The 20,525-nt window shown below is 57.6% G+C and overlaps 1 protein-coding gene across 2 annotated transcripts; it reads right to left on the bottom strand.

The window, feature by feature from the left end:
- Positions 1-324: 324 nt before the first annotated feature.
- CA9 (carbonic anhydrase 9) lies at positions 325-16,700 on the bottom strand. 2 transcript variants are annotated; one of them, XM_075137915.1, is made up of 12 exons: positions 16,334-16,700; positions 9,133-9,162; positions 7,697-7,867; positions 5,339-5,481; positions 4,465-4,557; positions 4,112-4,178; positions 3,613-3,770; positions 3,347-3,488; positions 1,208-1,231; positions 1,000-1,029; positions 764-857; positions 325-611 (listed from the first exon to the last, which is right to left on the bottom strand). In XM_075137915.1, the coding sequence occupies exons 1-12, from the start codon at positions 16,455-16,457 to the stop codon at positions 548-550; spliced, it is 1,140 nt and encodes a 379-aa protein (XP_074994016.1). In that variant the 5' UTR covers positions 16,458-16,700; the 3' UTR covers positions 325-547. The 2 variants fall into 2 exon arrangements, with proteins under 2 accessions (XP_074994016.1, XP_074994017.1); XM_075137916.1 differs by lacking the exon at positions 1,208-1,231 and having other exon boundaries at positions 16,334-16,516.
- Between the last annotated feature and the right edge of the window lie 3,825 nt (positions 16,701-20,525).

Here is a 20,525-nt window from a genome sequence, read left to right as displayed (position 1 = left end):
GGCTGACCAGCGAGGAAATGGTGGCTCTGCCACCTTCATCTCTGCCTTTCTCCAGCCCTACCAAGCCGCGACTATGTTTTTACAATGCTTTGCACAAATAAGAGGAGGAAGAAGTCCCAGAGCGATGGAAGGCAGGGCCGGGCTGTGCAAGGAGCCCTGCACTGCTTGCTCTGGAGCTCTGCCCAGGGCACAGAGGCTGATGCTGTCTCTGCCAGTCAGGAAGGGGTCCCTGCATTGCCCTCTCCACTGTGGGTCCAGCTCCACAGGTACCCTTTCCTGCCCCACAGCTTCGCGCAAGGACAGCGGAGAGGGCTGACACCATGGGAGGCTTCTAACTTTTTTTGTTTTTTAATACATTTTTACCTTTTTTTATAACAAAAATATCTGCTGGGGCCAGATGCTGCCCCAGGCAAACAGTCCGTGTGGGCAGCCCGTGCAGCTGAGGGATGCTGGAGTGCTCGCCCTCCCTCGGCCCGGGGTGGGAGTGAGGGGAGGTGGGGTGGCAGGCTGAACCGGCAGGGCTGGGACTGCCACAGAGGCGCGGGGCTCATGCCGTGTTCTCGGTGGTGGCTGCCGTGTAGATGACCTTGGATTTGGTTGGCGAGTCCAGCCTGGTGGGGGAGGAAGTGGGGGAGTGTTAGAGCAGGCAGGGCGGGCCTGCTAACCCATCTTGCTGCCCGAGAGACCACCCTTAACAACCCCTTCTCATGCCCCAGACCCACGCTACTCCCTGGGCCCTCTTCTGCAGCTCCCCATCGCTCACCGTGTGTTCTGGCTGCGGTGCTTGTAGATGTACAGCAGGAAGGCCAGCGCCGTGATGGCAAAGAGCACCCCGAAGAGCACGGCCAGCACATCCCCTGCAAGCCAAGCACAGGCACATTACACTGGGGACGTTCTCCTGCAGCTGCCGGCTGAGGGAGATGCGGCAAGGCTGGAGCAGGCTGGTAGCCCAAATGCAGAAGGGACACGAAGGCAGCAGCCTCAGCTGAGCACACTTACCTGCGTGAAATGAAGAGCTGGAGTGTCCTTCTGCAAAGGAGACAAAGACGAGAGGATGGGAGTCAACTGCATGGATGCTAGGGCAGCCCTGCAAACCCACCATGGCTGCCTACCTCCCAGCTCAGCACCCAGCTGCCAGGACCCCCCCTTCCCAGGCAGGTACACGCCCCGGCTGCCCTCCCCTCCTTCGGGCCAGCCCCTCACCTACCTGTCGCTGCTGAGCCGTCACTACCTGGAAGAAAGACAGCGCAGTCAAGAGGTTGCCCAAGGCGTTTGAGAAGTGTCAAGCCTGCAGGGCTTCAGGCCGTGCTGCCAAAGCAGAGCTGCCTGCAAGACTCCCCATCACCCATCAGCAGGCAGGGGAGAGCTGCCTGCTGGCTCCCCAGCAGCTCGCAGCATCTTGCTGCAGGAAGCCTAGCCCTGACACCCTGCCAGAAGCATCGAGGGTAAAAAAAAAAAAAAAAAAAATCCTTGAACCACAGCCCACACAAAAGCCTCGCTGAGCTCAGCCAGAAACTTCCCCATCACTGCTGCCATTTGCCCGGGAAGCAGGCAGGCAGGGTGCCCAGCACTGCAGCACCCCATGACTGCACCAAACCCCGCAGGAGACCCTGAAGAGGGGCATGGGGTGAGCCCAGCAGGCAGTTGCCTGCAGCGAGATGGTGAGCAGCTCCGCGGGAGGGGGCAGCCGGCCGTTGCCGACAGGGCACCCCGCACGGGGATGGCTCGGTGACCGTACACGCTGGGCAGGAGCTGTGCTGGGCAAATATTTAGCCGGTGACAGCGTGGCTTTTAAACAGCTGCATTATCATCTGTACACGGCTCAGGTATCGTGCGCAGAGTGGCACTATCTGCGGGCTGTATCCAGCTGTGCAGCCGCTGTGGGGAAGTCGTCGCCTTCGCCCAGCAGCCGGGGGCAGGAGCGGCTCTCCTGAACTGGGGGAAACTGGGGAAAGATCAACAAGCGTGGGCGCAGAAGGCGCAGCTGCAAGCAAAGTGAGACATGACCCCACAGCGCTCCATCAGCGGCTAAAGCAGATAATTATCAGCGCCAAGGTGGGGAGAAAACCCCAGCAACCCTGTGCACACAAGGTGGGGGACTAGTAACCTCATCCGGGAGTACTGGGACAGTGTCCTGGTGCTCCAGGAACAAGGGCTTCATGGCTTTGTTAAAGTGGGGGTTGTTGGATAGAAATAGCAAATAAGGAAAGAAAAAAAAAAAAAAAAAAAGGTGAGCTGAGCAACTTCCCCCTTGCCCCAGCCTTGGCAGCTGGAGGCTTTGGAACAGCTTCTGCAACAAAGTGGTAAAAGAAAGGCTTGGAGGTAAATGGAAAATATGATAAAGTATCTAACAGGTTTACCAAAGATAGAGCATGCCAGCCTAACCTGATATCCTTCTTTGATAAGTGATATTCTAGACAAAGAAAATGCGGTAGATTTTATCTCTCCTGACTTCAGTGAAGCATTTGATGCAGTGCCACATGGGAAACTGCTAGCCAGGCTGAAGACCACGGTGATTAAAAGCCTGCAGCCGTTAGTGAGCTGGCTGCAGGTGGGACGGTGAAGGGAAGTGCCTTGCACCTCGGTGTGTGGTTACCCAGGTATTGCCCAAGGGCCTGTGTGCCGTTTCTGTTAGTCACCTTGACACAAGGTGTAGGAAATGCCATCAAAACAGAAAAGGAACAGGATGTTGGACAGAAAAACGCCAATGACCTCAGAGAGCAGCAACAGGCAAGAATTCAGCAATGCAGAGCGATAGTCACACCTGAGGATTAACAGGAATTTCTACTCATCGCTGGAAGCCACCAACGCAAGAAAGGCCTTCGAGGATGAACCGAGGACGGGCAGACAGGGATGCCTCAGACAGGGGACCATGTGCCTGGCCAGGATGGCTGCATGGCCCCGCTGGCAGAGCACAGCCTTCAGGAGGGGTCCCCTGCACTGCTCTTCCCGCAGGGTTTGGCGGTGGGGTGCTCACTGCAAGCCTGTACCTCTGCAGCTCCTACTGAATTAAGCTATTGCATTTGGGGATGAAGAAGCTAACTGGGATGCTAGGACCTGGCGGTTTGCTCTTGACCATCCCTAGTCCCACTACTGTTATTTCTGCAAGACCAAGGATAAAATAGTTCCTAGAAACTGATCTTCCCTAGGCAGGGTGAGAGAAGCGCAGAAATGCGGGAGAGCAGGACCCCAAGACCGGTGCTGCTCTAAATCACCTGTCGGGCAGGGCTAACGCATGCAAATGCTGCATTTCTATAAGAGACATGAAGCCTTGACTCCTGCTCCTCGCCCTGTCTCTGCATCTCTGCAGCTGGGTGCAGCCTGAGTATGCTCACGCGCTCCTTACCAGGAGGCAGCTGCTTCGACGAAAAGAGGGTGGTCTGGAAACTTGCCAGCACCCGTCGCCCGTGCAGGTCCTGCGCCAGACGGTAATTGTTCTCCAGAGGTTTGCTGTCGTCGTTTCTCAGGCTCATCGCCAGCATTGACATCTGGAAGGAGAACGGGGTGAACAGAGTGGGGTGCATCCTGCCTTTGGGAGCCAGGCGAGCCCCAGGGGACCGGCACAGACGGTGCACGTTTGCAGGGAGAGGCTGGGCAAGATCCAGCACGGACCTGGTCATGAGAAAGCAGCATGGTCTGGTTGAAGACTGTCCACTTCACTGTCTGGTAGCAGGGAGGGGTGGTCAGAGAGCCGTTGTAGTGGAAGTAGAGTTTCAGGTTGGCAGGTAGCAGACCTGCAATGTTGAATCCCGGCACCCAGACTTCCTCGCCTGGGAAAAGAAACACCATGGGAGTGAGACCGGGGCAACCCCTTGGAGGACAACAGGCAGGACCAGCATGGAGGTCATGGGCAGCCTGGGACTCCATGTGCCAGGGTCCACACTGCTGCCACTGGTGCACTGGAGAAAGAGCAGTGGGTTTGCCCTGGAGACAGGGAAAGGCACGTGCGAGCAGAGGGCACCTTGGAGAGCTGTTTCTGTACAAGCTGTGCAATGCTCCCCTTCTCACATACATACGGCAAACGACTGCTGCAGCCCCTTTCTGCCATGCAGCAGATTTCTCTGCTGGGCTGCAGCCCCTGAGACAAGTACTAGGTGGCACAAGGCCTTACCTTCACTTTGGATGTTGTACAGATGCTCAAGTATTTCCTGATAGTATGGGTTCTCCCTTGGCCCAACCTGCAACACAGAGACCCCACAGTAATGACAAGGACAGGGGCCAAACGGAGACCGGACGGTGATGGCAGTGCCAGCAGGGAGGTATCGCTCTCTGTGAGAGGCACCCTATCCCCGTGACCCCTTCCTCCATCAGGGCTGCTCTGCCCTCTGGACTGCCCTCTCTCTCCCCTTCTCCCCTGGAGCATTTGCACCTTTGCCAGTCCCCAAAACTGTGCTTGACTCTGCTCTGTCCCACCCTCTCCCTGCTCCTACCCCTTCTCGCCCAGGGCTGATTTATGGGACTCACCTCCAGGAAGGCACCCAGTACAGCCAAGCCATCTGGGTGGACCATTGCCTCCTTAAAGCTGTCGTACTTGGTGTTGTAGTGGACCACGTGGATCTGGAAGGGAAACACGCAGTCCCGATGCAGGATGGGCACCTCCGGGAGGTGCTCACCCCCACAGGGCTCCAGTCTGCTGGAGCTAAGGCCGGGAGAGACATGCACCCGTGACAAGCACCCCTCCTAGGAGGGGAATATGCTGGTGGGACCCAGAAAATGTGCTGCTGCAAAGCAGCAAGCGTGAAGGTCTGCCTGCAGGAACTTCCCCGGTCAGGGAGAGCAAACCAGCACTCTGCCCTAGATACCGGGGGGTCGTACTGCAGAGCCGGGCTCACTTTGAGGACAGCAGCTAGAGAAGGAGGGATAAAACCAGATGGGAGCTGGCAGAGCAGGAGGACAGTGTATACAGAGTAAACAGTCCCTGCAGCTCCCAAAGCAGACTGCTCACAGCCACCCGGGGAGCTGGCTCCCCCAACCCGGGGACCGCTGCAGCTCCTGCTCCATCAGCCGAGGACCAGGCTGCAGCGTGGAGACAGGCTGCACCGCTCACACGCCGCCAGCCCCAGCCCACCTGCAGGCAGAGCATCCTGGAGAGTGGTCTCCTCCTCGCCTCTGCACTGCAGGCTGCAGCTTGAGTCTGGCTCAGCACCAAAGCATGGCCTCCTACACCAAACTCTGCTGCTGCAGAGCTGCCTGGGGAGCAGAGATCCTGGCCAGGGGTTACAGCATTCATCCAGTGACAAGCAGGGCCATGGGCTAGGAGCAAGACAGCACTCCAGCACCTTCCCTGTCCAGCACCGGGAGAGGAGAGGATGCATCCACCACCCCGAGGGCTCCTTACCTCCGCACCAAAGCGGTGTCCGTTGACGGTGTGCTCCGAGCCGGGTCTCGATGGGGTGCCCCAGTGCAGGTGCAGCTGCACAGCTCGGTACTGCTGGGCATAGCCGCCAGTGATGGCCAGTGACTCAGGCAGCTCGAGGAGAACTGCAGAGGCAGAAGGAAGAGGTCGGTCAGTAAAACAAAGCCTAGTCCATCCCACAGGAACGCAGAGGAGATGTCTCAAGGGAAAGAGTCACCCTGGGCTTGTGGAAATTGGTCACAACAAACTTGCTTTCCATCTTTCATAAGGCTATGGGCAAGTCAATACCCAGAGCTGTGCCAATGAGGCAGGGTTCAACTTTTGCCTTCAGGTTGTAGGACACCCAAGTAAATACATCAGCTTCAAAAACAGCTGCTACAAAAATGCTGGAAAGCGAAGAGCCCCTCTGCGGAGACTCCCAGGGGCCAGCTCCAGGCCAAATGTTATCTAACAATTTATTCAGTAAGTGAGAATAATATAAAGAGACCATGGACAAAATTCATGGAGAAAGATATTGGCAGAGTGGTGAATACCTATGAAAGCAGGACAGTTGGACAGAGAGAGCTGCAGCACTTGGCGAGCTGGGACCTTTCAAATAAAGCAGCCTGTGAGCATCTGACAGCACTGGAGCTGGTGGCATGGAAGCATTAAATCTTTTGAAAGCATTTAGAGCTAAAATTTTGCCTCTTTGGGTATGGTAAATACATACTTGGTTTTGCCTTCTACTTCAATCTAAAGGCAAAATGATAGCCAGCTATCTTCGACTTAAGCAGCAGTGTGGCAAATCTAAAAGCTGAGTTACCTGGACATGCAGCAAAAATATCAGGAGCATCCCTGGGCCCTGAGAAAGGCTATCCTATCCTTCTAAGCACCTTTTCCTCATTTTTAATATCAACTCTGTTCCTTCCTCCTTCTTTATAGGTGAAGTGTCCCTTAGTCACATCACCAAGCTAGGGCACAGATTCGGGATTAACGTAACAGGGCTGTGATGAGTCATTTGTCCTCTCCCGTGTTCCCTGCCACTGGGTTCAGAGATACAAAACTCAAATATGGGAAGTGGAAGACTGCTCCCTCCCTGGGAATTTATCTGCTTTTACATTTCTTTTGTATATTTAAATCATCACATTCTTTCTACTAGCTACCTGAGTCATTTTCAGGCCCTTGAAAAACCTTATACAGCATATACACTTTATGTTACAAGAAGGAGTAACTTTACAAATATCTTACTGGACTTGCAACTTCTTATTTATTTAAGGTTTTCATAAAGCAGACCATAGTTGCCAGAATAAAAAAAAAGGCACCTTTATAAGCATGTGAGAAACTACTTCCCCCCCCCCGACCCCAGTGAAAATGCTCTGACTGCTTTTCTAAACACCAAGCAACACCAGATGCCAGAGTGTCTAAAATAGCAACTACCGAGCTCAACTAGTTTAACTCTGCAGGCACGCTAGGGCAGGAGGCCATAATATAAAGCTCTGTGCATGCACCGCGCGGCTGATCTGACCATGCACAGCGAGTCTGACCTGTTGAGTTTGCTGTATACACAGGTCAGCTCCATCTCACTAGCTACCAGGGCAAAGAGGTGCCTTATCACACCGTCAGCAAGTCTTTAAGTCCCTTTCTCCACCACTTTTCTTAGCTTGGGGACTGGCAGACACCAGTGTGCACAAAACACTCAGCTTGCTTCCAGCAAAAGCTGGTAGCAACCAGGACCCACCATCCTGGGGTGGTGAGCAGGAAGGAGATGTGTGTTTCCTCCATATCTGGCATGGTGAGACTAATACTAAAATAATGTGAATAAGTTGTGTCCAGACTTTCCAAAAAAACGTTCTAAAATTGGAGAAGGGAAACAAAAGACTTAAAAATTTCTTAAGATCTTGAGATAGCATCCTGAAGCAGAGACTTAAAGAAATTGGCCAGTCCTAGAAGACTGAGAGGTAGGTACCTTAAAAGCTAAGTCACCTCAGAGACTTACTAGTCCTTTGAAAATGAAATGCGAGGGAGGAACCAGTGGCTGCAAACCTGCATCAGAAATACCAGGGACACATTTTTAAAGGAAATGTGGGTTTTAACAAATTCCTGGAGCCAGCTCCCAAAAGCAGTGAGTGGCGAGTTCTCCATCTCCTGGTTTCTCCCCTCCAGCCAGGAAACTACACGGACCTGTAAAGGCTCAACAGCCCGATGCTTCCCTTTTGGCCTTGAAGGCAACATGACTGCCGCCTGCAAGAGAAACCCCTTCCCAGAGCCCAGGGGAAGGGCGTCAGAGAAGCCCAGTCCTTCCAGGAGAGGCTGAGCGGGCTCTGCTTGTGTTCCAGCCTCTGCCTGTGCCTTTGCACCCACCTGTGTGCCCGTTGTTCCTCAGCTTGAGCTTCTTGTTGGCAGGCAGGCTGTAGCCAGACAGTTGGATCGGCCGCAGCTGGGGGCTGAAGATAGTCTTGGCGGTATCGATGTTGATGGGCGATTGCATGGTGCCCATGCAGTCGGGGTAGTCCACACCCCAGTGCAGCCGGTCTGGTACGAGGAGGAAGGGAGGGAGTGCCCGTGAGACGGACAAGGAGCCCCCCAGAAAGGAGCTTTGGTGGGTGGTGGGGAAGGGGACGAGCACTGGCCAGGGAATAAGCCATGCATGTAAGGTTAGTTTCCATCAAGTTAGCTTGGGAGCAGCTCTGTGCAACCATGTGACTGCATGCAGCTGTATCAGAAAAGGTCTCAGAGCATGGTGAGCTGCCAGGAAAGTCTATTTTGGGGGTGTTTGGGAAGAGTGCGAGAAGATCATTTATAAGTGGACTTGGCAAGCTGAGGAGCTGCTGCTCTGCAGCTCATCACATGCTTGCTGCCTTGCACAGCCTGGCAGGTATCGACCCACCACTTCGCCCGCGCTGCTCCTCAAGCGAGGTACCACAGTGCCAACCGCTGGGATCACACGAGCCCACAGCGACAGTTCTGATGGGTTCCCGGCTGCTAACTGCACCGGTACAGCCCTGCAAAGGGCCAGCTCACATGACTAGGGCGGCTGCTTAAACTGCCACCTCTCCCCAGTGCCATAGCTGGGATAAACACGACTGATGCCCCAGAAACCTCCCCTTGCACTCCAGCACGCTGCTTCTAGCACGTCTTGGGCCAGTGCAAATCTAGGCTCGTCCCCAGCCCAGCCCCTCACAGGACCCCCGTAAAGATAGAGCTGGGCATTAGTAGGTCCAAGCCAGCCCCTGGTCCTGAGCAGAGTGATGGTGCTGGGGCCTGACCCACCACCGCAGCAGTAAGAGGTGCATTTTTGCTAGCGCTGCAGTGATGCCCACCATGGGTGCTGTGGAGAAGCCCCCCAAGCCATGATGGGAGGGCAGGGCCAGGCAGGATGGGGAGGGAGGGTGACAGAGGACAGAGGTGAGGACACAAGCTAATCCCTGGGCAGGTCAAAGTCCCAGCACAGGCTGCAAGTCCAGCCTGGAGAGCCTAGCCTGCTTCCCCGCTTGGCACAGGATCAGGAGGGCTCCCATTCAGGGAGCAGCCCTGCCCCAAGGGGCATCCCCCCACACCCAGGGGGCTGGGGAAACCCTCGGCAGAGCCGCTGCTTCCTGCTCAAATCAGAGCAACCCCCGGCTCTTCAGCCCATCCGTGCCCAGGTTTAGGCACCGCTGAAGCGTCAGGGTTAGGCAGGAGGGAAGGGTGAGCCGTGAAGTGCGCACAGGAGCCCTGTAATCATTAACCATGGCTGGCTCAGGCCCAGGGTCTGCCGGGTGGTAGGAAAAAAGCAGGAGTAACTGCAGGGTATTTACCTTCATAGCTCCAGTGACTGTGGCCAGGACCTTGAAAAAAAGAGAAAAAACCCACATGAATGGAAGGGAAAGGTTGGCAGCAAACACACCTCTGCCAGGCAGCGTTCCCAGCCCCAGCAGCAGGTCTCTGGGCTCCCATTGCCTTCAATCCCCCTCCCTGCCTTGGCTTTCCCACTCTCCCCCTGCCCCAGCGAGGAGGATGCTCCCAGAGGGCACTGCCTCCCCTGAGCAGGGCCAGGTCTTCTGCAGTTGTCAGCCAGAGGGAAAACCCCAGGGTTTGATGCTTTGTTATCACCCTTATAATGGAAAAATCAAGCAGCTTCCGTCACTGAGCAGCTGTACCAGCGTTCTTGCACCTACTCCGGAGCAGCCAAAACCTCCCAAGAGGTCCCAAGACAAAGCACTTAACAAGGCAAGCCTGCAGCTTCCCTGCTCAGGCTCTGTAAGCAAGAGCAGCCTGTCCTGGTGGCACTCCTGCGATGCTGAAACGCTGCAGGGGGTGTGGGGAAGGACAGCTCCCACACCACAAGGAGTTTGGGCGGCAAGCTGCATTGCACAGTGCAGACACCCTCTTCCCACCAGGGAAAGCAGAGGAAGCAACCGAGCATCAAAACCTTGTCTTCCTCATCAGCGAGCACCCCTACGATGGGGGCAGACTGCCACAGGAAAAAGTGCCAGACCAAACACCCAGCTTCCATCCTGGCAGCCCCCTGGCACTCCCTTGCCCCAACTCACCTGACCACCCAAATTCCCACGCAGAGCTGCATAAGGGTCCTACCATGCACAAACCCTTTCCCTAGGAAAAGCAGGAGGGAGGATGGGGGAGTCCGTGCTGGGACCTCTGCACAACCCATGTCACCCATGGGGCACACAGGCAGGGCAGGATATGCCCTGGTGTGCCCTGAGCCTCCTACGGCTGGGGGTGTCCCCGGAGCACAGATCCAGAGGGAGCAAAGCCCTCCTGGGGCAAGTCCTGAGGGTAAGACAGTGCTCCACACACCAGCCCTCGCACCACCACCCTCCTCCAGAGCTGCCAGCAAAGCCCAGGCTACTGGTATGTCACTGGAGCTAGCCTTAGAGGTGCCCTCCGATGCCCTCGACCAAACACCTTGGCTATCACCAAGTCTTCTGCATACAAGCAGCTCCAGGCAAAGGGATGCAGGGCTTGGATTTGCCCCAAGGAGAGAAATGTGGCCCATGAGGATTATGCCCCTGCCCTCACTGGCACGACAGGTAATTGACGGGCTCCTCCTCTGACTTGTCCTTACCAGCATGCTCCTCATTGCAGACAGGCTGTTGGCACATCCCAGCCCACAAGGGCAGAAGTGGAGGGTGCCAGGTTGGGACAGGCTTGGGGCAAAGGGATTCATGCACCCAGCAGCAAGAGGCAGCATCTACACCCACTTCCATCAGCTCCCTGGGGTGCAAGGACATGGAGGAGCATTTAGCAGGTGCAGTCCAGCCCTGATACCCTCTCAGTCCCTTGGTGGGGCCAAACGCCTGCCAGCCTGGCCAGGATGCAGAAGGGGCTCCAGTCCCCATCCCTGCTGCTAACAACGGCTATCGGCTAACAACGGCTATCGACAGCCACTTGCTATTAATAGGAGCGGATTCCAGCTCAGGGGTGAGAAAGGAAGAGGCACGCTTTCCCAGGCCCAGATGTCCTATTCAAGGCCCCAAGCCCAGTGGGATCCTGTCCTCCTCTCAGCAAGGATCCAGGCATGGGCGCTGCTGGGGGCCTTCAGTGCGGCTGCCACCCTGGAGAGCGGATGGCCACGGCAAAACCAGGCTGGGAAGGGCTGGAGGGTGCTTAGGGGCAGTTGCGGAGATGGGAACAGCCCTCAGGACTCCCTCCAGCATTGCCAGTGACTCATCTCTGCAGCGCTTCTGACGCTCAGGAGTCACCTCGGGGTACTCCCAAAAGCATATGAAGAAGGGGCAGCAAGCAGAGGGCTGGGCAAGCCACAGCTGCCTGTATCAGGCAGGAACATGTGTGCTCCGGGACAGGCTGCATTACCCTCTCCATGCCTGCTTGGATGGCACTGCCCTGGGATGCACCCAGCTGTGCTGCAGCAAGCTGAGATTCATCCTGCCCATCTTGCTCACACAAAGGTTACCTGGTCCCCGGACACTGACTATGTACCAAAATCCAGAGTACATCGACGCTCCTCTGGAAACACCCCATATCTTCCCCCTACCCTGTCCCCACTCTCCTGCCGCACCAGGCACTATCTGCACGAGGTGGTCATGGCTTCCACACAGGAGGGTGCCTATCAGCATGGGGAGCCCCCCCAAGGGGCACTCGCAGTCCTGGCACAGGTGAGCCACAGCAGCCCAGGGTTGGCACACAGTGCCTTGGCTCGCTGCACATGCCTCAACCAGCACGGCCCGCCCTGGCACCCCGCTTTCCGCTCACCTCCAGGGACTCTGCCTCGACAGAAAGCAACTCAAACATATCGTAGATTGAGTAACAGCACCGTGCTGGCACCTGCCCTGCTGTGTCAGCACTGTGCCACCCACCCCAGGCTCCCACGTCCGCCTGCGCCCGTCTGTTCCCACAGCCAAGGGGGCTCCGTACCCTCCTCGCAGCCTCCCGCCGGCTCAGCTCAGTAGCTTTGAACACTCTGAAGGCTGCAACTGCACCCAGGAGTCAGTCTGATCCATCGCAACAGAACAGACTTCCCCAGGGGTCTCTTGGCATCAGAGCCATGATCCATATATACGGGGAAGCCACCCGAGTGCGTTTCCCCATGCCGTGGATCTGGGCGCAGCTACGGCGCAGCCAGGCCACCCACTTCAGGAGGCATCTCGCAAGCCCAGCTGTTCAGGGTTGGGCCCCCTTGGCACATGCACCAAGCACTGCACAAGAGCTTCGAGGCGAGCCCAGCCTGGGCGCTGGGTCGGGCTCTCGGTATCTGCCCCGGCCTCAGCGCAGCTCGGAGGAGCCCTGCAATACTCCGGTCCCTTCCACGTGGGGGCATTCGCAATCTCACAGCCCTTTGCCATGAACATTAACCCACTGCCCTACCCAAATGTCAATTTGCATAATTTCAGTCTGCCTCCCACGCTCACCGCTGGAGCACGTCTTCTCCCTCGGAAAGCTGCGGGGTGCCAGGTCTCCTTTCTGCTGAACTGCTGCCACTCACCACAACAGATGTGGCTGCACCTCGGCAGTGGGTGCTGCAGCTCTTTGCAGGCCCTGCCCTACCTCTGAGCACCCACAGGTCTGGCAGGGACTGCAAAGCACTCCCAAAAATGTGGGGGGAAACAACCTTGCTGCTGCAACGAACACAATGGGAGATAACATGCAAGAAGAGGACTCCTGCAAGGAGTTTCCTCCAGCAGGAAAATGTAGTAGGGTACCAACAGGCAAGAAAGCCTCCGTGCTCAGCAATGCAGAGCCCCTCCAGTCCAGCTGAGCACAAAACACCACCCACCTTCCCCCAGCAGCTTGCGATCCAGCAGAGCTTCCCCCCTTTCACTCGCTCCCTCCTTTGTGCTTTCTCCCCCTGTTGCTCGGTGCCTCTCGGCCCTCCCATTTTGGGATACTGGCTCTGCCGCAAGCGCCAGCTCCCTTCCCTCCTTGACATCCAACACCATCCAACAACACTTTCCTGCCGAGCTCAAGCAGACGCTGCCATTACCAGCGTGCTGCTCGGCATGTCCTGCAGCCTGGGAGGAAGGGTAGGAGCAGCTTTCGGCAGGGTGAGGAGCCAGCACAACCGTGGGCCGCTGCTAATCCCATGTAGGAAAGGCACCAATGCAGCAGGCTGCTCCCAGGAGACCTCACCAAGGGGACATAGGGATGGACTCGAGGGACTCAGGATCATTTGCACAGAGCAAGAGGCACCCCTCGGCAGAGCCAGGCAATAAGGAGGAAGACTAGAGGGCCTGCCCTATAGGTCTGCCCTATACGTCCATCCTCAGCTTTTCACATTTTAAGGGGTACACAGCCTGAAGCTGCTGCAGGGCACCTGACAACACTGAAACACGTGTGCTGTTCACAGCGTGGATGCTGCCTGGCAGCATTGCAGCCATCGGTGCTGCCTACTCGCCTTGAACTCCAGCAAAGTTCGATGGCTTGTGTGTGGTGGGCAGGGCAGCAGTCTCGCTTCTAGCTTGGACATCCTGCTCTGTTATCAGCTGGGCACACGATGCCCTGCGCTCAGCCACAGGGAGCACTGGGATCCTGCCAGAGCCTCCTCTCCCTGCTGGGACCCAGCCCTGGGCCAGACCCAGGTCAAAGCCCCGTGGGATGAGGGCGGTTCGCAGGAGATGCCAGGGCAGGACCACCTCGCTGTGCCCCCAGGGAAGAAGCCCCTGTCTGCAGACCAGTCCTAGGCTGTGTGGAGACCAGTGGAGTTCATGGCCCAGAGAAGAGGGAAAGCAGGGTATTATTCCTGATGCTCAGTGAGCTGGAAGGTATCAGGACATGCAGAGATGCACAGAGTACAAGGTCCCAAAGCAGGGACCAGCCACAGCAGCTAGGTCCCAGCCTACAAAACACATCAAAGCACCATGTCCCTTGAAAGCAGTAACTTGATCACAGTACTCAGGTTGTGCCACTGTGTTCATGCTGCCCACAGCCAGCTCCCCTGGCCAGTCTGTGGCAAGCATGGCACGGCACGGGGTCTGGGCTGTCTATGCGCAGCCCGAGCAACTTTCTGCCAAGCGCCACGAGGAGCCTCTCTACAGCAGGGCTGTGCCATCCCAGCCCTACCTCCACCAGCACAGCCCTGGTTTCTCCATCCAGACACACACCCCATGCAGCACCCATGTCCTTTCAGCCCAGGACACCACCCCGTGCACTGCCCATAGGGACACTGATCCCTCCCAAGCCTGGCTGCATTAAAGCCCCTTTGTGTTTATAAACTCAGACCCACTGCAAGCCTTTGGGATCAACCTTTAATCTGCCACTGGTAGCACAGGTTGCCACAGGGATTGTTCTTTGTGCTCCTGGGGAAGGACTGCTCAGGCTGTAGGGCCCAACACTGAGCCAGCTCTCCCGCATAGGGGCAAGGGTTTGGGTGGAAGAAGGCATAGGGCAGGCTTTACTCCAGGGCACATTCCTGCTCCCTGTGAACCCAATTGCCCCAGCAAGTAGCAGGGGAAAAAGGAAACAATCGCAGAGTGCTATAGAGAAAGGGCCATCCCAGCAGAAGGGATAAAAATGGGGAAATCCCAGGGGACACATCAGTGCTTGGAGCTGGGGAATGAGACGAATACGCGGTATTAAGCAACAGAAGCGGGCTCAGCTGGAGGAAAAGGGCATCGGGGAATGAGCAAGAAGAGGACATGGAGAGCAGGACAGGTCTGAACAGGAGGGAGAGAGGAAACAGGCTGCAGTGGGAAAGGGAAAGTTTCCCAAAGACACCCTTAACACAGGGCTCATGTCTCTGAACAAGCCAGAGGCTCCTCAGAGAGCAAGCTCATGTCAAAGCCTCAGCGACAACCCCCCGGCTTGTGCAGAGTGCCCAGGGCTGGGGGGCCACCAGCCCAACCTCGTGCACAAGCCTCGCGGAAGAGGGAGCCAGCACACTGCCTGGCAGTGGTGCCGAGACACGCAGCTTCTAGCGTCTGGCAGGAGCCTTGGTGGGTCCCAGCCGAGACCTGCTCCCTCACGGGGCTCCAGCCAGATCTTCAGCCTCTAACAGCAGTACAGCATGGGCCAGGCTGCCTGTTCCCTACCTACCTCCCTGCCACCTCCCACCCCTCACCTCCTTTTCCCATCTCCATCCCAGTCTCCCCACCCACCCATCCCAAACCCCACGCGGTGCCCAGCTGCTTGCTGCCAGCGCATCATGCCGGTATGCTGAACGCCTGACGCCCTCCCACCCTGTGGCCTGGGTTACTTCATCTCTGTGGCAAGGACCATCTGCGTCCCCATCTCTGTCCAGTGCTCAGCCCGGCAAGAGCAGCTCTGGTAAGAAATGTGATTCATTGCAACAACAAAAGCAGCTCCTGGCACCGAACAATTGCTGGTCCGTACCACAGGGCAGCTGTCCTGGCACAGGTCAAGGCAACTCCTTACCAGAGGCAAAACCAAGGACACGTTATGAGGCTGAGCTCGGGAAACAAACCCGCGGGCAATGCTGGGACGAGGAACGTAGCCAGCGACAGGAACGTCCCAGTGCAGTACTCAGCCCCACGCGAGCAAATGTATGGCACGGCTCCAAAATCCCTGCTGAGCGCTGGCAGCACCACACTCCCCAGTCAGAAAAAGGACCAAGACCAAAGACTAAAGACCCAGGACTTTTCCCCCGGTGAAAGTGACCGTGAAATCTGAAAGCCCCCACACCGCCAGCAAGACAGCTCTCAGGGTGGGGGGGCACACAACACCACCCAGCCCTGAGTTCAGGCACGTCCCGTGTTTGCCATCGTCAGCCATGGGGCAGACCCCCACCAACTCCACAGCGGGGCCGAACCTGGGGGGACAACGTGGATGCAGGGCCAGGCACAGCGGACCCAGCTGGGCAGAGGCCATGCTGCTGGACAAAGGGGACCAGCCACCACCCCACCACGCCAGAGTCCGGGGCTGGACCCTCCGGGCACTCCCAGCAAGACACTGCTTGCTGCACAGCCCCTGTTACCCCCATACCAGCAGCCGTGAGCCCCCTAATCTGATGCAAAAGGGTCTTAGTAGGGGAAAAGGGCTGCACACAAAACGGGGCCCGCCAGCCCCTGGGCAGGGGTCGGGCTGCACAGGAGTTGGCGGGAGCAGGGACAAAGGCAAGGACGTGCTGGGGGGGGCGCTGCTCCCACAGCTGGGCGATGCTTGGGGTGCACAGCCCCACAGGGGCACCCCACACTGGGGCACACCTGACCCCCTAACAAGGGTGCAGCAGGAGGTGCAGCAGCCCCCCCCAAACCAAGCAAGGGAAGAGCTCCCCAGCATTGGGGACCCTCCAAAAGCATTAGGCATCCCAAATCCAGCACCCCATGCATTGGGGTGCCCCATGCATCAAGGACCCCAAACTCAGCAAGGGGGGAACCCCATGCATCAAGGCACCCCATGCATCAGGGCACCCCAAACTCAGTCTTGGGGTGCTCCATGCATCAGGGTGCCCAGGCACCAGGGACCCCAAACCCAGCAGCGGGGTACACCATGCATCAGGGCGCCCCGTGCATAGGGGACCCCAAACCCAGCAGCGGGGTGCCCCATGCATCGGGGTGCCCCGCGCACGGGGGACCCCTTGCTCACCTTTCTCCGGGGAGTGCGGGGAGTCCTCGCCGCCGTGCTCCTCCGAGTCGTGCTCGCTGCCGGCGCCGGCGCGGCCCAGGACGGCCAGGAGCAGGAGGGAGACCCGCAGCGCGGCGCGGCTCATCTCCAGCAAGTGCGCGGGTGCGGGACGGCCGGCGGCGGCTCCGTGCTTGCCTGCCCGCCCGGCCGCGCGTACGTGAGAGCGGGCGGGGAGGAGGCGGCGGCTCTGACTCACGCCGCCGTTACCTTTTATAGAGGCTGGAGGCAAAGTCTACCGCCGCCCGACCCGGCCCGGCCCGGCCAGGTGAGCCGCCCGACGCGGAACTCGAACCCGCGGTACCCCCGGCGGCTGCCCCTACCCCACCCCAGCCCCCCGCCGGCACTTGCCTGGGGCCCCTGCGCGGGGGGCGGGGCAGCCCCGTCGGCTCCTCGGACCCCTCAGCGGTGGGTGTCCCCTCTCCTCAGCGGCGGGGCTGGGACCCTCAGCGGTGGGTGTCCCCTCTCCTCAGTGTTGGGTGAAGGACCCCTCAGCGGTGGGTGTCCCCTCTCCTCAGCGGTGGGGCTGGGACCCCTCAGCGGTGGGTGTCCCCTCTCCTCAGCGGCGGGGCTGGGACCCCTCAGCGGTGGGTGTCCCCTCTGCTCAGCGGCGGGGCTGGGACCCCTCAGCGGTGGGTGTCCCCTCTGCTCAGCGGTGGGGCTGGGACCCCTCAGCGGTGGGTGTCCCCTCTCCTCAGCGGCGGGGCTGGGACCCTCAGCGGTGGGTGTCCCCTCTCCTCAGCGGCGGGGCTGGGACCCCTCAGCGGTGGGTGTCCCCTCTCCTCAATGTTGGGTGAAGGACCCCTCAGCGGTGGGTGTCCCCTCTCCTCAGCGGCGGGGCTGGGACCCCTCAGCGGTGGGTGTCCCCTCTCCTCAGCGGCGGGGCTGGGACCCCTCAGCGGTGGGTGTCCCCTCTGCTCAGCGGCGGGGCTGGGACCCCTCAGCGGTGGGTGTCCCCTCTGCTCAGCGGTGGGGCTGGGACCCCTCAGCGGTGGGTGTCCCCTCTCCTCAGCGGCGGGGCTGGGACCCTCAGCGGTGGGTGTCCCCTCTCCTCAGCGGCGGGGCTGGGACCCCTCAGCGGTGGGTGTCCCCTCTCCTCAATGTTGGGTGAAGGACCCCTCAGCGGTGGGTGTCCCCTCTCCTCAGCGGTGGGGCTGGGACCCCTCAGCGGTGGGTGTCCCCTCTCCTCAGCGGCGGGGCTGGGACCCTCAGCGGTGGCTGTCCCCTCTCCTCAGTGTTGGGTGAAGGACCCCTCAGTGGTGGGTGTCCCTTCTCCTCAGCGGCGGGGCTGGGACCCTCAGCGGTGGCTGTCCCCTCTCCTCAGTGTTGGGTGAAGGACCCCTCAGTGGTGGGTGTCCCCTCTGCTCAGCGGTGGGGCTGGGACCCCTCAGCGGTGGGTGTCCCCTCTCCTCAGCGGTGGGGCTGGGACCCCTCAGCGGTGGCTGTCCCCTCTCCTCAGTGTTGGGTGAAGGACCCCTCAGTGGTGGGTGTCCCTTCTCCTCAGCGATGGGGCTGGGACCCCTCAGCGGTGGGTGTTCCCTCTCCTCAGTGATGGGGCTGGGACCCCTCAGCGGTGGCTGTCCCCTCTTCTCAGTGTTGGGTGAAGGATCCCGCAGTGGTGGCTGTCCTCTCTCCTCAATGTTGGGTGAAGGACCCCGCAGTGGTGGCTTTCCCCTCTCCTCAGCAGTGGGGTTGGGACCGCTCAGCCATGGGTGTCCCCTCTCCTCAGTAATGGGTGAGGGACCCCTCAGTGGTGGGTATCTCCTCTCCTCAGCAATGGCTGAAGGATCCCTTAGTGGTGGGTGTCTCCCCTCTCCTCAGCAGTGGGTGTCCCTTCTTTTTAGTGATGTACAGTTAAGAAAAGAATTTATTTCTATTGAAGTTTGAGGATGACACCACTCCGCCCTGGGCAGAAGTCTTGCCTTTCTGCTGCTCCTCAGAGGTGGCGGGAAGCGTGTGGGTGCAGCTCAGTGTATGTACATAGTGTACCTGGATCCCAAAAAGCTTTGAACAAGGTTCTGCACCAAATGTCCTTGGTCCATTTCATGCTATAAGATGTCAGTGTCCATGGTTAAGCAGAGAGTGGAAGGTGGGATGGCAGGTCAGTTTTCAAGGCGGAGGAAGGTACCAGAGATGCCTTCCTCAGGAGCTGCACTAGGGCTTGTGCTTTTCAGCATCTTCATAAATTGTCTGAAAAAGCACATGAGCAGTTATGGGACAGAATTAGCTGCGATACTAATTTAGGGCAATAAAGGACTGAAGCTGCCTCGAAGAGTTCAAGGGGACAATAATGGTGCTGAGTGACTGGGCACATTAACAGCAGATTGCGGTCCGTGTTGGTAGATGCAAAGTGATGGACAGGTGGTGTAATCAAGGATGCATGGCATGAGGGTGGACTTAAATTAGCTAATGCAACTCACAGAAGAGATCAGAGGGTCGTGGTGATGTCAGCTCACTGCTTGCCAAGAAAAAGTGAAGTAAACATCAGGGATTATCAAGAAAGAAACAAAGAACAAAACAAAAGAGCCCCGTTCTGCTGTTGTATAAATCTTGGGTGAAACCTCCTCTCAGTTATTGCCCACGGTTCTGTTTCTCCCATCACAAAAGGGTCAGAATCAGAAACGGCGCACATGGGGCCCCAGGGCTGTTCGGGCCAGGGGTGGTTTCCACCCTAGGAAGGAGCAAAGCAGGCATGGTGAAGTGAAGTCTGTGCCCATACCATCCTGGCTCGTACGGGATCGGGGAGCAGGGAACAAGAACTCACTCCCTCAGGATAGCGGATTTACGGCACAATCAACCAAAATCATCAAGCAGGAATTTTGAGTCCAACCAGCAAAATATTTTTTCATGTGGTGCAGAAGGGAATGGGGAAACTCCTTTACCCAAACATGCAATTTGTGCACACGCAAGAAGATATCAGACAAGTTAATGGACTCCTTGCTCCACGGCACTGCCAGAGTCCCAGCTCTGTGCTGTGCCCCATGGGCCCCACGCCTCTGCTAAACCAGTTTGCCCAGCTGATTCCCAGCCCAAATCACTGGTCATCCCAGTACCTTCCTTTATGAATGTGTCAGTGTAGCTCGTGTGAATACATCCGCACCCACGGACTTGCCATCACGGCAAGAAGGCTTGAGACCTGTGAAGCGGTACAGAAGATCCTGCTGGGGCTGGGGCTGGATTTTGTGCCGAGCAGAAGGAACCTGTCCTGAAAAGCTGGCAGCCAGGAATAGAAGCTGCTGACTCTTGGCAACCTGGCACCATGGGCTCCTGCCCTCCACTGTGCCAGAGACGTTCCCTTGCACCTGGCCTCTCTGGAGAGCCCCATCTCCAGTGGTGACCTGCAGGTAGGATCAATGCGCTCCCAAACTGCAGAATTTATCCTGATTCACCTTGTTCCTTCCAACACCAAATATACTGAACCATCAGATAAGACATTCATTTATCAAGGCTCAAGGAAACAGGACTGTGGGGGAGAAACAAACCATAAAACACAATTCCAATGCTCTTTCCTTCTCATGTTCCTATGGTTTATCTTATTAATGGTCTTTATCCTGAATGAAAAGGAAGAAGGCAGCTGGATATGGCAGAGGAAGGACAGGCTTTGTCTACCCCTTTTTCAGGACAAGCCCTACGCAGTTCCCACCTCTCACCTGGGTATATCCCTTCTGTTTGCTTCCCCAGAGAAGTGACCCTGCATTCCCTGCTTCGACTCTGCGCAAATGGAGTAATCGTGGAGCTGTCACCTTTGCTGCCCTGTCTTTCTTAGGTTTCATTGTCCTTCCTCTTCATTGCTCTTCGAGGCTGAGCATATCATATCAGAAGCTGTAATCACATGTGTCTTCTTTCCACCTATGATCTCTTGTGCTTTGTCAGCTTTTTTGTAGAGATGATACTTGGCAGCTAGGGACACTGTTAGAATGAAAGGTGGCTCCATCATCAGGGCACTTTGTCTGGATGTGCCTTCTGGGAATGCTGGGGGTTGTGGATCACAGCCCAATCCCACGAGCCTTGCAGGCCAAGTAGAAGAGCACAGTGTTTGTCCTCCTGTACAAGGTTCACACTGATATAATATCCTGCCGAAAAGGTGTCCTCCGGGCTTCTCTGGTAGACTTATGTCAGAGGAGATCTGGTCAGCTGGATTCAGGCCCCTGTAAGC

This window comes from Calonectris borealis, chromosome Z (genome assembly GCF_964195595.1).
Source record: "Calonectris borealis chromosome Z, bCalBor7.hap1.2, whole genome shotgun sequence".
In the NCBI taxonomy this organism is placed as follows: Eukaryota; Metazoa; Chordata; class Aves; order Procellariiformes; family Procellariidae; genus Calonectris; species Calonectris borealis.
Note: the sequence above shows the minus strand (reverse complement) of the source record. Positions and strands in the feature narration are given on the sequence as shown.

Coding starts and splice junctions, on each gene's coding strand:
- CA9 (XM_075137915.1), bottom strand. CDS start 16,457: ATGAGCCGCGCCGCGCTGCGGGTCTCCCTCCTGCTCCTGGCCGTCCTG. Junction 4,179..4,464: donor TACTGGGTGCCTTCCTGGAG/GTGAGTCCCATA, acceptor TCTGTGTTGCAG/GTTGGGCCAAGGGAGAACCC. Junction 612..763: donor CACCGCAGCCAGAACACACG/GTGAGCGATGGG, acceptor CTCCCCCACCAG/GCTGGACTCGCCAACCAAAT.